Below are 12,488 nucleotides of genomic sequence, written 5' to 3' on the forward strand. Positions count from 1 at the left end.
CTCCATGAAGGCAATTCAAAGGTGGTATAAACTCCATAAAGGCAATTGAAAGAGCCTGATTAGGAAGCAGTTCATAAACACAATAGCAGATCATGGGAGGAGGACAAAGGGAAGAAAGAAGAAAAAAGAATTCTTGTTTACAATTCTGCCCATCCCCTTCTTCCAGTTCCTCACTCTGGTCTTTATTTCCAGTCTCTACAGCCATGAGAACATCTGGGCAGGATTTCTCCCGGCTTCAGTTCCCAACAACATCTGTGCCCATTCTTCTGTTCAGGGCACAACCTAGCACCCTCTCTGCCTGAAGACATCTCGAATTAAGTACAAAGCCACACTCTTGCATTCAAGGCTGTCCCGAATACATCCTGAGCTGATTTTCCACCATTGATCCCCTTGATTCTTAGCACATAACTCGTCCACAACTTGAAGCTCCTTCTGTGTGGTCCCTGCAAACTGGGAATTCTCCTGGCTCTCTGATCAAGCTGCTCCGTCCATCTTGAGCTGTGCTGGCCACCATGACATCAACCACAAGAAGCCAAATGACCACTTGACTAGTCCAATCTCAGCTGTACTATGACTGTAAAAGTATGTACTGTATTTTGAAGGAACTATGAAAAAGATGAATGTAGCTATCTCATTATTAATTTTATATTGGTATGTGTTGAAATGATAACATTTGGATATTTCATGTTCAATAAAATACAGTGTTAAAATTAACCTCACTTGTTTCTTTTTCCTCTTTTGATGTGGCTACTAGAAAATTTTAAATTAAGAAATTTAAAATTTCTTAAAATTTTTAATAAATTATATTTCTTCTGAGCAGTGCTGAATACATTCTCTGGTAGCATACTGGAAAATCACATAAAGGATAAAAATCACCGTTTAGCTTCACAAGTCAAACATAATTACTATTAAAATGTTAGTATATTTCCTTTAGTTTATTTTTTTTCCTATATACTCTGAAACTCCAGTACTTTGGCCACCTCATGCGAAGAGTTGACTCACTGGAAAAGACTCTGACGCTGGGAGGGATTAGGGGCAGGAGGAGAAGGGGACGACAGAGGATGAGATGGCTGGATGGCATCACTGACTCGATGGACGTGAGTCTGAGTGAACTCCGGGAGCTGGTGATGGACAGGGAGGCCTGGCGTGCTGCGATTCATGGGGTCGCAAAGAGTCGGACACGACTGAGCGACTGATCTGATCTGATCTGATCTGATATACTCTTACATAGTTGCATTGTATCTACAATTTTATGCCCTGCTTTTGAATATAACTAGGTGCTTTTTATTTTCTTATAATACCAAAAAATAAATTCCTTATAGAAAAAATTTAAATGTGAGAAAATAAAGGGTAAAAATTACAGTAATATTTATTCAATTTTTTCAAACTAAATTATGAAAATACCTAAGAATCCTATCTCAGAATATTCTTTCATTATGAGGAAAAGTTTATGTACAAGCAGTTCTAAAGGTACAAAGTGAGGAGCAAAGAATTTTCCTGCTTGCTGCATCCTTACCCTAGTGTGCAAAATCAGATATTTAGATTATTTGAAGTAAGTACAAAATAAATATGCATCGGGCCTCAGCAATTGTCACAAAGGATCCCTATAAGAGAAATCATGGACTTTATGCACGGTCTGCGTAACATTCATTTGCCTGCATAGAGATATTCCTTAATCTTTACTTTTTAGTTATATTTGGAATAGTTTGAGATTGTCAAATAAAGCAATAAATTTTGGCTGATAAAGTTATGCAATATCTTGCTGCTTATTGTTGAGGCCTATAAAATATTTCAGATCAACTTAGCTTATACCATTCTATTTTAGATACAAAAAATAAATTTTTCTAAAATCATAAACTCTTAGAAATAAAGATCCTTTCACAGAATCTAATAATATGAAAAGACAAAGATATTTTCCCAATGAAAGAACCCTGTTATAATTCAAATTGATTAGACTATTTTTTTTTTTTAGCATTTAGCAATTCACTGAAAATCTACAGAAACATTAGAAATTCTTCCAGACTGTATGAAAAGTAAGGAGCTTAAAAGAAAAAGAGTTTTAGAGGTAACTAATCCTTTAAATGACATGGGAAAACTAAAAAGTAGAACTGAAAATGGGAAATTCCTCTCAAGAAGAATGGATGGCCATCCTGTATAAGTAGCCGACACTCAAGAAGGAAGGCCATTCACTCTGCAAACGCTTGAAGACTCAGCTTCAGCACCTACTAGCAGAACAGGTAGCCCTGTGCCTGATTTCACCATGACCCACCGGTGCCTCCTCCAGATGGTTCTCCTGCTGTGTTTCTCCACCACAGCTCTTCCCAGGAGCTACAGCTTGCTTGGATTGCAAGAAAGGCGGAGTGCTGCTGTCTCTCAGAAACTCCTGAGGCAGTTACCTTCAACTCCTCAACGTTGCCTCGAGGCCAGGATGGATTTCCAGATGCCTGAGGAGATGAAGCAAGCACAGCAGTTCCAGAAGGAAGATGCCATATTGGTCATGTATGAGATGCTCCAGCAGATCTTTGGCATTCTTACCAGAGATTTCTCCAGCACTGGCTGGTCTGAGACCATCATCGAGGACCTCCTTGTGGAACTCTATGGGCAGATGAATCGTCTGCAGCCAATCCAGAAGGAAATAATGCAGAAGAAAAACTTCACTATGGGAAACACAACCGTTCTTCACCTGAAGAAATATTACCTCAACCTCATGTACTACCTTAAGTCCAAGGAGTACAACAGGTGTGCCTGGACAGTCGTGCGAGTGCAAATACTCACAAACTTTTCTTTCCTGAAGAGCCTAACAGCTTACCTCCGTGACTGAACATCTCCCACCTGTGGCTCTGGGAAGGGACAATGTGACTTTGAGGTGAGACTCTTCAGCCAGCAGAGGCTCTTGAAGTAACTGACAATGCAATGCACTGGGTTTCAATGGACAGTTAAAGACTAAGCTATTTTTAAATTGATTTATGCATTATCTATTTATTAAAACTTTTATATGGGAAATAAATTATTTATGAAACAAAAGTCAACGTGGCAGTTTCAATCTCAACTTGATTTATGTGACAACACATATTAAAAATTGCAGAGCACCTTGGAGACATTCATTGCAAAACAAGCCTGCAGAGTGGTAGAGTTTCTGGCCCTGCCTTTGAGGAATTTAAAATACAAGGAAGCCATGTGGAATGTCCAAGTTATATGCATGCTCTCCATGTATCCATATAGTCTACCTGCGCTTGTATTGTTCACTTCTCTAAATGTACCAGATCCTGTAGAGGGCCTCTATATGATGTGGGGTTTTTGCTTTTTTTTTTTTTCAATTAAGGGACAATGTACACCACCATGTATTTGAGAGTCTTACAAAGTAAGCCTTCTTTATGCCAACAAAATTTGGGCAAATTCCACTTAATTTATAAAATTCTTACTAAAGTAAATGAAAAATTCGGACCTTCTAAATGTCCTCAGTTGCTTGTACACTCCAACCCTTATTTCCAACAACGTAGTCCTCACAAAGAAGTTTCAGGAACATGAGTGAAAAATTACTTAAGACTGTCTTGGGGGTCATTAGAAACTGTCAAACATGCTAATTCACGCAATTAAAAATAAGTGAAAAGTCATCTTGAAAATATTAAGTTTATATCCATTAAAGATAGAAAGTAAAACGATATTAAATACTTGTTTTGGTACACAGAAAATATAGTTGAAGTAAAGTTTAATAAAATGCTACTGTTATATACAAAATATATTTTAATATTCTATACTTAATATTTAAAATACCTTCTATAAATTTATTATAAAATTGGAAACATGAAATATTTAATTTAAAATAAGTATATAATTCAATATAAAATTAACTCATAAAAATAAACTGCTGTGCTTTTTAAAATATTCCTAGTTTTCAGCTATTCAACACTTACTCCCCCCACTTCAAGGCCGAATCCTTGAAAGACCCTGAAAATTCCAGAGCATTCCAGGGGCGCACAGTTCTTTGCTCCCCGACCCAGGTGGTGGCCGCGTTCCGTCTCACCCCCAGAAAGTCCCCCAAACCGTCTCATGGTTATTTGTCCCCTGGCCACCGCTGAGTTCTCCTCTGTCTGCAACGCACTCCCAGGGTCCCCTAGCCAGTCTCATCGCCTTGGCTGTTTCTCACGTTGTCCAAAATGGCTCCAAGCCTGTAGTCTCACTGACTCCACCTGGCTCCGCTTTGTGCTCAAGGTCCTCCCATCGTCCCATCTCTCACAGTCTCACCCCCACCGCCGGGTTTTCTTGGTCCACACCGCGGTGCCACCGCCCCAAGCCCATTGTCTCATCACCTATGCTCGCTTTCACTTTGTCCGCAAAGCCGTCCCATCAACTCGAAGCCAAAAACCTCAGCGCTGCCACCGTGTTTCATTTTGTGCCCAACGCCTTTCCGTCTTGCCACAGCGAATAGTCTCGTCGCCACTTCCAGGTTCCCCTGTGTGGACCACACCCATCCATCGTCCGGCAGTCTCATCCCTTCGCCGGGTTTAACTTTGTCGCAAAGCTGTCCAATCGTCCCACCACCAGTAGTTTTTCGCCACCGTGACGTTTCACTTTGTCCGAAACGCGGACTCAGCGTCCCAAAGCCAAGCTGGGTTCCCCTGTATGAGAAACGCCCTCCCATCACCCCATAGCCAATAGTCTCATCGCTTCCGCTGTGCTTCACTTTGAGCACCAAACCCGCCCATTTTACGACAGCGAATAATTTTAGCCACCGCAGCATCTAAAGTGAGCGCAACGGCGCCCCCAGTGCCCGACAGCCTCTCGTCTCATCGCGACGTCGGCTTTCCCTCTGTCGACACATTCCAACTGTCTTATCTGCAGCAGCCTCACCCAACCCCACCTCCGCCGGATTTCACGTGGTGCAGGACTCTGCCCCAGCGTCCTATCGCCAATATTCTCATCGCCTCCGCTGTTTTACACTCGCCGCAAGCCCTCCGACTTCTCAGCGCAAACAACGATAGTTTCATCGCCATCTCAGGGTCCTCCTTTGTCCAATCTCATCCCCGCTGCAGGGCTGAAATGCACTCTCTTCGCAGCGCCTTCCCATCGTGCCATAGGCAATACTCTGCTAGCCACCGCCGGGTTCGCTTCTGTCTGCAGTGTTCTGACAAGGTCTTGTCGCCTGTAGGCATCGTCCCAAAGCCAATAGTCTCCAAGCTGTCTATCTCAACGCCAGGCTGGCTTTCGTTTTGTCCGCAACGCTATCTATCCTCTGAAAACCAAGACTCTTTGCCACCGCCAACTTCCCCTTTTTGCCCAACGACCTCCCATGGTCCCAGCGCCGATAGGCTCATCGGCAAAGCGGTGTTGCACTTCAACTCCAAGGACATCGCCCAAGGTCTCATCCCACCGCCCTGTTTCACTTTGTGCAGAAAGCCTTCCCATCGTGCCATCGGGAATAGTCTCCTGGCCAGCTCCAGGCTCCCCAACCTGAGCAACGCTCTCGCATAGTCCCCGTAGACAAATGTCTCATAGCCGATGCTGGCTTTCACTTTGTCCGCAATGCTTTCGTCCACTCTCTCAAAGCCACCACCAGTTTCCCCTTTATGCTCAACGTCCGCCCGTGGTCCCATCGCCTAGAGGCTCACAGGCCCTGCCAGTCTCCCCTTTGTGCACAACAATGCTGTCCTGCCTTCCCATCGCCAAAAATCCATCTCCACCATGGTGCTTCACTTTTCTTCAAAGTTGCCCTATACTCAGATCACCCAAGATCTCATCCCCACCGCCGGGTTTAAATTGACCTCAACTCTTGCCATTGTTCCATAGCAAATAGTCTCATCGCCACCGCGGGGAATCGCCCCATAGGCGATACTGTCATTGCGGCCACTGTGTTTCATTTTGTTCCGAACTCCCCCTCCCATAGTCCCACAGCGAATAGTCTCGGATCCACCCCAGGATTCGACCATCCATCCCGGCCCCTACTACGACCCCCAATAGTGGTAAAGCCAATAGTCATATCGCGGCTACTATGTTCCACTTTGTGCCGAACGCTCTCCCATCATCCCACAGCAACCGTCTCCTAGCCACTGCGGGATTCCAGCGTGTTCACCACGCTCCCCCACCCTCCAACCCCCATCAACGCTGCACGGGTAATTGTCTCATCTCGGATACCGTTTTTCACTTTGTCAGCAACGGCCCATATGAGCCTGCAACCAGTAGTCTCTTGCTCGCCTTCTAGTTTCACTTTGGGCACAACGCTGTCCATCTTCACATCGCCAATAATCCCATCACCGCTGCCCGGTACCTTTCTCTGAGCTTTGGCTACATCGCGACGGAAGTGAGCCCCTATCATTAAAATCAGCCTCATCTCGCTCAGAACCCCCGCCTTGGGGGTTCTTTTCCTCAAACATGACCAGTTCGGGTTGACGTGTGGAAAGAAAGCCCACTACTCAGGCGATCTTTCCGAATATGCAATATTCTGGCTGCCTACTCAGGACAGTGGAAACCAGCCCTTTTCCATCAGAGGGCTGATGGTATGCGCACCCTTGAATCAGTGCTCCTATAAAAAGCTCTGTGGAAACTTTGCGCCCTGTCTCTCCAGCAGCCCCACGAGAGTCAACTGCAAAATCTCCCAAGACTACGATTCGAAAGCAAAAACGATAGAACCACAGCGTTCGCACTCCGCGGTCGCCTGGAGAAGCTCGCGGTCTGCGGTTCCATCTCAGCGCTCTTTGCTCATCGTTTCGCGGTGCTCGCGCGCCACCACCCGGTCGTCTGCAAATCACTGACATTCTCTATGGCCCACATCCACTTACTGGTGGAAGGAGTGATGCTCTGCTACATCCCTGCCTGCTCTCTTCCTTGGAACCTGCCTGGTAGCCCCTGCCAGAAAAACAAGGAAATCTTCAAACACTTGAAATAGATGCAAAGGATCCTCTCTCAGTCGCGCATAAAGGACAAAGCGGACTTCAGATTTCCTTGGAAAAGAGAGATGATCACTCCAGTGCAGATGACTCGGGGCTCCTGCAACCACTATCTGAGGCTCCAGCAGAGCTTCCAACTCTTCACCACGGAGGATAGCCGTGCTACTCTGTAGCCCGGATCAGAGTCTGAAACAACTGGAGCAGATGGAAGGAGAAAATCTGTGCTGTTCTCATTGGGACTTCCTGCCCGGGAGTATTTTCATGGCATCCATCTCTACCTCAGGGAGCTGGAATACAGCCACTTTGCCCGAGGGGCTGTCAGAGTGGAAATTAAAAGTGCTTTTCCCTCATGTAAGAATCCTCAAAGAAATGGCAACAATAAAGATGTCTATATTTGTAACACTCGCTAATGAATTCCATTATTGTTTGCTTCCTGTTCCAAAGCAATTGCAACTCATACTGCCTCAGGCACTGAAAACTGAAATGAAAATCGTGATTTTTCAGGAACAGTTGTGGACAGCAAAACAGAATGTCTTTTCTTGTATAAAGATCTTTTGATCATCGTTTAAAAGGTCTCTTGATGTCTGAGGGGCTGGTATTTTCTATACTGAGAGGTCAGTGTTACTTTCTCATGGACAGGTTTCCAGGATCCTCTGTTCTTAGAGATCTTTTTCAGTTAAGTCTAGGTGCTATAGAGATAAAGAATAAATTGAGCGGATTTTCATCATAATAGAAACTTATCTTTCCTTCTCTGAAGAGTACAATACAGGCCTTCCGGATCAGGTGAATCTTCTGGTTTGCTCGCATTCAAAGGGTGATTCAGGGACATGGGTACCTTCTGTTTTGTGGCTTTTTCCATCATCAATATGTGACTCCAAGGTTGTCTGTGGTGCTTGGATCTAGTACACCCGGCAGTAAAGGGATGAAGTCTGGTGGCTCACAGGGAATGTTTCCAAGGGCCAGGACTATACAGGGTGAGAGCACTTCCTCTCACGTTCCATGGCCTGGATTTGTCCTCATGGGAATCTCATTGCAAGCAAGTTGGGAAACTATTGGGTGATGAATGGATGAAGAGATAAGTTCAGGGTGCTGACTTTCAAAAATGCACAACATGATAGTTGAAAGTTAAGTGTCTGGGGGGCAAAATGAGGACTGCAGCCCAGGAGACAGCACATCAGATAGCTCTGAGAAGCTGTTCCAAAGACACACAGAAGGATATATGTGATTTTGGTGAAGGGGTAATACATGTACTCATGTGCCTGTTTTTTGTGGAAGTTTTCTGCCAGTGTCGGGGAGGTTTCTTGGAGTCACAAGAAGCAGTCATCACCATGAAGGATGTTCCTGCTTTCTAGATAATGAGGAGATAGAAAACTGAGTTCTTAAAATGGGCTCCTGAAGATAGCTAACCTTCTAAAGACTTGTTCTGCCAGTTTTCGCTGCACACAGCATGCCTCACTTCTGCTTTCCACCTTACATTCCTTTCCAGGGGTGTTAAAAATCAGCAGCTGCAAGAACACGATTGAATCCTTGTAGGTAGATGGCAAGTGCCAATGGCACGTGCTAGTTTGTACTTGACACGGCATGAGACCACATTTCACGTTTTCACTATTTGTTCAAATGAAGTTCTGGTAGGAGTCAAGGGGAACAAGTATTGTTCCTGCTTGCACACACTATGTTAAAATACAATCTGACCCAAATGCTTTTTCTCCAAGTTCAGCTTTGGGGAGAACGACAAGAATGCCAGTCATAGTTCACAGTATCATCGGCTGTTTGAAAGAAATTTTCAAGCTGATTCCCAAAGGCATTGCCTACAGGAAAATATCCACAGTGTAGACACATTACAGGCTGTTTCCTTACTACCTGAGGGAGACAAGAAAAGAAGAATCAGGCAGTTCCTTGCAACTACTTGAGGATGACTGAAGAAAACGTGATGAGTGAGTCTTCCATTTGGGTCCAGGCCCAAGAGCCTCATCCTGATCTTCTAAATATTGGAAATGGAAAGTTGAAGACAGTCTTCCTAAAAATGAGCTTCAAAAACTATCTCACACATGCTGTGTGGGAGGACAAAAACAAAAACAAAAACAAATTGTTGTATCCACAAAGAGTTAAGAGAGAAAATTAATTGCAATTGATGAAACACTATATAAAATGTTTGACACATTACTATGCTTAGTCTATTAATAACACTACCAGTCACTTAATTAGTCTTCCTGCTATCCTGCTGATGAGGTAACATTTATGGTGCAGGAGAATAAATAACAGAGGATAAGATAGCAATTCAAGTAAACATTTGCTGTTCACCCTTTTATGTTAAAGTAGCAACACACGTGTGTACTTATTTAATGTATATTGTACAAGTGTGTGTGTATTTATATATGTGTATATATTTTTGTTCAGTCGCTTAGTTATATCTGACTGTGTATGACCCCATGAACTGTAGCATGCCAGGCTTCCCTGTCCTTCACTATCTCCCAAGTTTGCTCAAACTCATGTTCATTGAGTCAGTGATGCCAAGCAACCATCTCATCCTCTGTTGCCCCTTCTCCTCCTGCCCTCAACCTTCCACAGCATCAGGGTCATTTTCAAAGGGTCAGTTTCTTCTCAGCAGGTGGCAAAAGTATTAGAGCAGCAGCTTCAGCACCGGTGCTTTCAATGCATATTCAGGGTTGATCTCCTTTACACTGGTTTGATCTCCTTGCAGTCCAAAGGACTCTCAAAGCTCTTCTTCAGTACCACAGTTCAAAAACATCAATTCTTGGGTGCTCAGCTTTCTTTATGATGCAAATCACATCCATACATAACAACTGGAAAAACCCTAGTCTTGACTAGAGGGACCTTTGTTGGCAAAGTAATGTCTCTGCTTTTGAATATGCTATCTAGGTTGGTCACAACTTTCCTTCCAAGGAGTAAGCGTCTTTTAATTTTATGGTTGCAATCACCATCTGCAGTGATTTTGGAGCCCCCCAAAATAAAGTCGGACACTGTTGGAACTGTTTCCCCATATATTTGCCATGGAGGGATGATGACATGATCTTTGTTCTCTGAAAGTTGAGCTTGAAGCCAACTTTTTCACTCTCCTCTTGCATAAAGAGGCTCTTTATTTAGTTCCTCTTTACTTTCTGCCAAAGATATAGAGGCTCTTAAAGTAACTGACAGTGCAATGCACTGGATTTCAATGGACATTAAAGACTAAGCTATTTTTAAATTGATTTATGCGTTATTCATTTATTTAAACTTTTATGTGAGAAATAAATTATTTATGAAACAAAAGTCAACGTGGCGGTTTCAATCTCAACTTGATTTATGTGACAACACACATTAAAAATTGCAGAGCACCTTGGAGACATTCATTGCAAAACAAGCCTGCAGAGCAGTAGAGTTTCTGGCCCTGCCTTTGAGGCATTTAAAATACAAGGAAGCCGTGGGGAATGTCCAAGTTCTATGCATGCCCTCCATGTACCCATACAGTCTACCTGCGCTTCTCTGGGTCACTTCTTTAAATGTACCAGACAGCTCATGCTGTAGGGCCCCTCTATATGATGTGGGGCGGGGGGGGGGGGGGTTGCCTTTTCTTTTTTTCACTTCGGGGAAAATGTACACCACTTTACATGTGAGAGTCTTACAATGTAAGCCTTCTTTATGCCAACAAAATCTGGGCAAATTCCACTTAACTTATAAAATTCTTACTAAAGTAAATGAAAAATTCGGACCTTCTAAATGTCCTCAGTTGCTTGTACACTCCAACCCCTTATTTCCAACAACGTAGTCCTCACAAAGAGGTTTCAGGAACATGAGTCAAAAATTACTTAAGACTGTCTTGGGGGTCGTTAGAAACTGTCAAACATGCTAATTCACGCAATTAAAAATAAGGGAAAAGTCATCTTGAAAATATTAAGTTTATATTCGTAAAAGATAGAAAAGTAAAACGATATTAAATACTTGTTTTGGTACACAGAAATATAGTTTTAATAAAGTTTAACAAATTGCTACAGCTATATACAAATATACTTTAATATTCTATGCTTAAGATTTAAAATACCTTCTATAAATTTATTATAAAATTGGAAAAGTGAAATATTTCATTTAAAATAAGTATATTTTATTATGAAAATATTCTATTATCGCCACGTCCAGGTTCCCCTGTGTGGACCACACTCATTCGTCGTCGGGTAGTCTCATCGCTCCGTCGGGTTTAACTCTGTCGCAAAGCTGTCCAATCGTCCCACCACCACCAGTAGTTTTTCGCCACCGTCACGTTTCACTTTGTCCGCAACGCGGACTCAGCGTCTCAAAGCCAAGCAGGGCTCCCTTGTATGAGAAACTCCCTCCCATCACCCCATAGACGATGGTCTCCCCGCTTCCGCTGTGCTTCACTTTGAGCACCAAGCCCGCCCATCGTCCGACAGCGAATAATCTCAGCCACCGCCGCATCTAAAGCGAGCGCCGCGCCGCCCCCGTTGCCCCACAGCCTCCCGTCTCCTCGTCGGCTTTCACTCTGTCCGCAACACTTTCCAGTCGTCTTATGGGCAACAGCCTCCCCCACCCCCACCCCGCAGCCCCGCCGGGTTTCACGTGGTGCAGGACTCTACCCCAGCGTCCTATCGCCAATATTCTCATCGCCTCCGCTGTTTTACACTCGCCGCAAGCCCTCCGACTTCTCAGCGCAAACATCGGTAGTTCAACCGCCACCTCAGGGTCCCCGTTTGTCCGGTCTCATCCCTACTGCAGGGCTGAAGTGCACTCCGTTCGCAACGCCTTCCCATCGTGCCCTAGGCAATACTCTGCTAGCCACCGCCGGGTTCTCTTCCGTCTGCAACGCTCCGACAAGGTCTCACCGCCAGTAGGCATCGTCCCAAAGCCAGTAGTCTCCAAGCTGTCTATCTCAACGCCGGTGCTGGCTTTCGTTTTGTCCGCAACGCAATCTATCCTCTGGAAACCAAGACTTCTAGCCACCGCCGACTTCCCCTTTTTGCCCAACGACCTCCCATGGTCCCAGCGCCGATAGATAGGCTCATCGGCAAAGCGGTGTTGCACTTCAACTCCAAGGACATCGCCCAAGGGCTCATCCCACCGTCCTGTTTCACTTTGTGCAGAACGCCGTCCCATCGTGCCATCGGGAATAGTCTCCTGGCCAGCTCCAGGCTCCCCAACCTGAGCAACGCCCTCGCACAGTCCCGGTAGACACCGTCTGTGCCGATACGTCTATACGATGAGACAGCGTCTCATCGCCGATGCTGGCTTTCACTTTGTCCGCAACGCGTTCGTCCACTCTTCTCAAAGCCACCACCAGTTTCCCCTTTATGCCCAACGTCCGCCCGTGGTCCCATCGCCTAGAGGCTCACTGCCGCCGCCGGTTTCCCCTTTGTGCACATCATTGCTGTCCTGCCTACCCATCGCCAATAGTCCCATCGCCACCGCGGTGGTTCACTTTTCTTCAAACTGCTCAGATCACCATGCTCAGATCACCCAAGGTCTCATCCCCACCGCCGGGTGTATATTTGACCTCAACAGCAAATAGCCTCATGGACACCGCGGGAATCGCCCGCGATAGGCGATACTGTCATTGCGGCCACTGTGTATCATTTTGTTCCGAACTCCCTCCCA

General features: G+C 44.9%; 1 protein-coding gene across 1 annotated transcript; it reads left to right on the forward strand.

Moving 5' to 3' along the window:
- The first annotated feature begins 1,358 nt into the window (after positions 1–1,358).
- On the forward strand, positions 1,359–3,060 carry LOC113896989 (interferon beta-2-like). Its single transcript, XM_027549141.1, has one exon. It carries the CDS (start codon positions 2,261–2,263, stop codon positions 2,819–2,821), a length of 561 nt encoding a protein of 186 aa, XP_027404942.1. The 5' UTR covers positions 1,359–2,260; the 3' UTR covers positions 2,822–3,060.
- Positions 3,061–12,488: the final 9,428 nt, after the last annotated feature.

The sequence above is a fragment of the Bos indicus x Bos taurus genome, chromosome 8, assembly GCF_003369695.1.
Source record: "Bos indicus x Bos taurus breed Angus x Brahman F1 hybrid chromosome 8, Bos_hybrid_MaternalHap_v2.0, whole genome shotgun sequence".
Taxonomy (NCBI): Eukaryota; Metazoa; Chordata; class Mammalia; order Artiodactyla; family Bovidae; genus Bos; species Bos indicus x Bos taurus.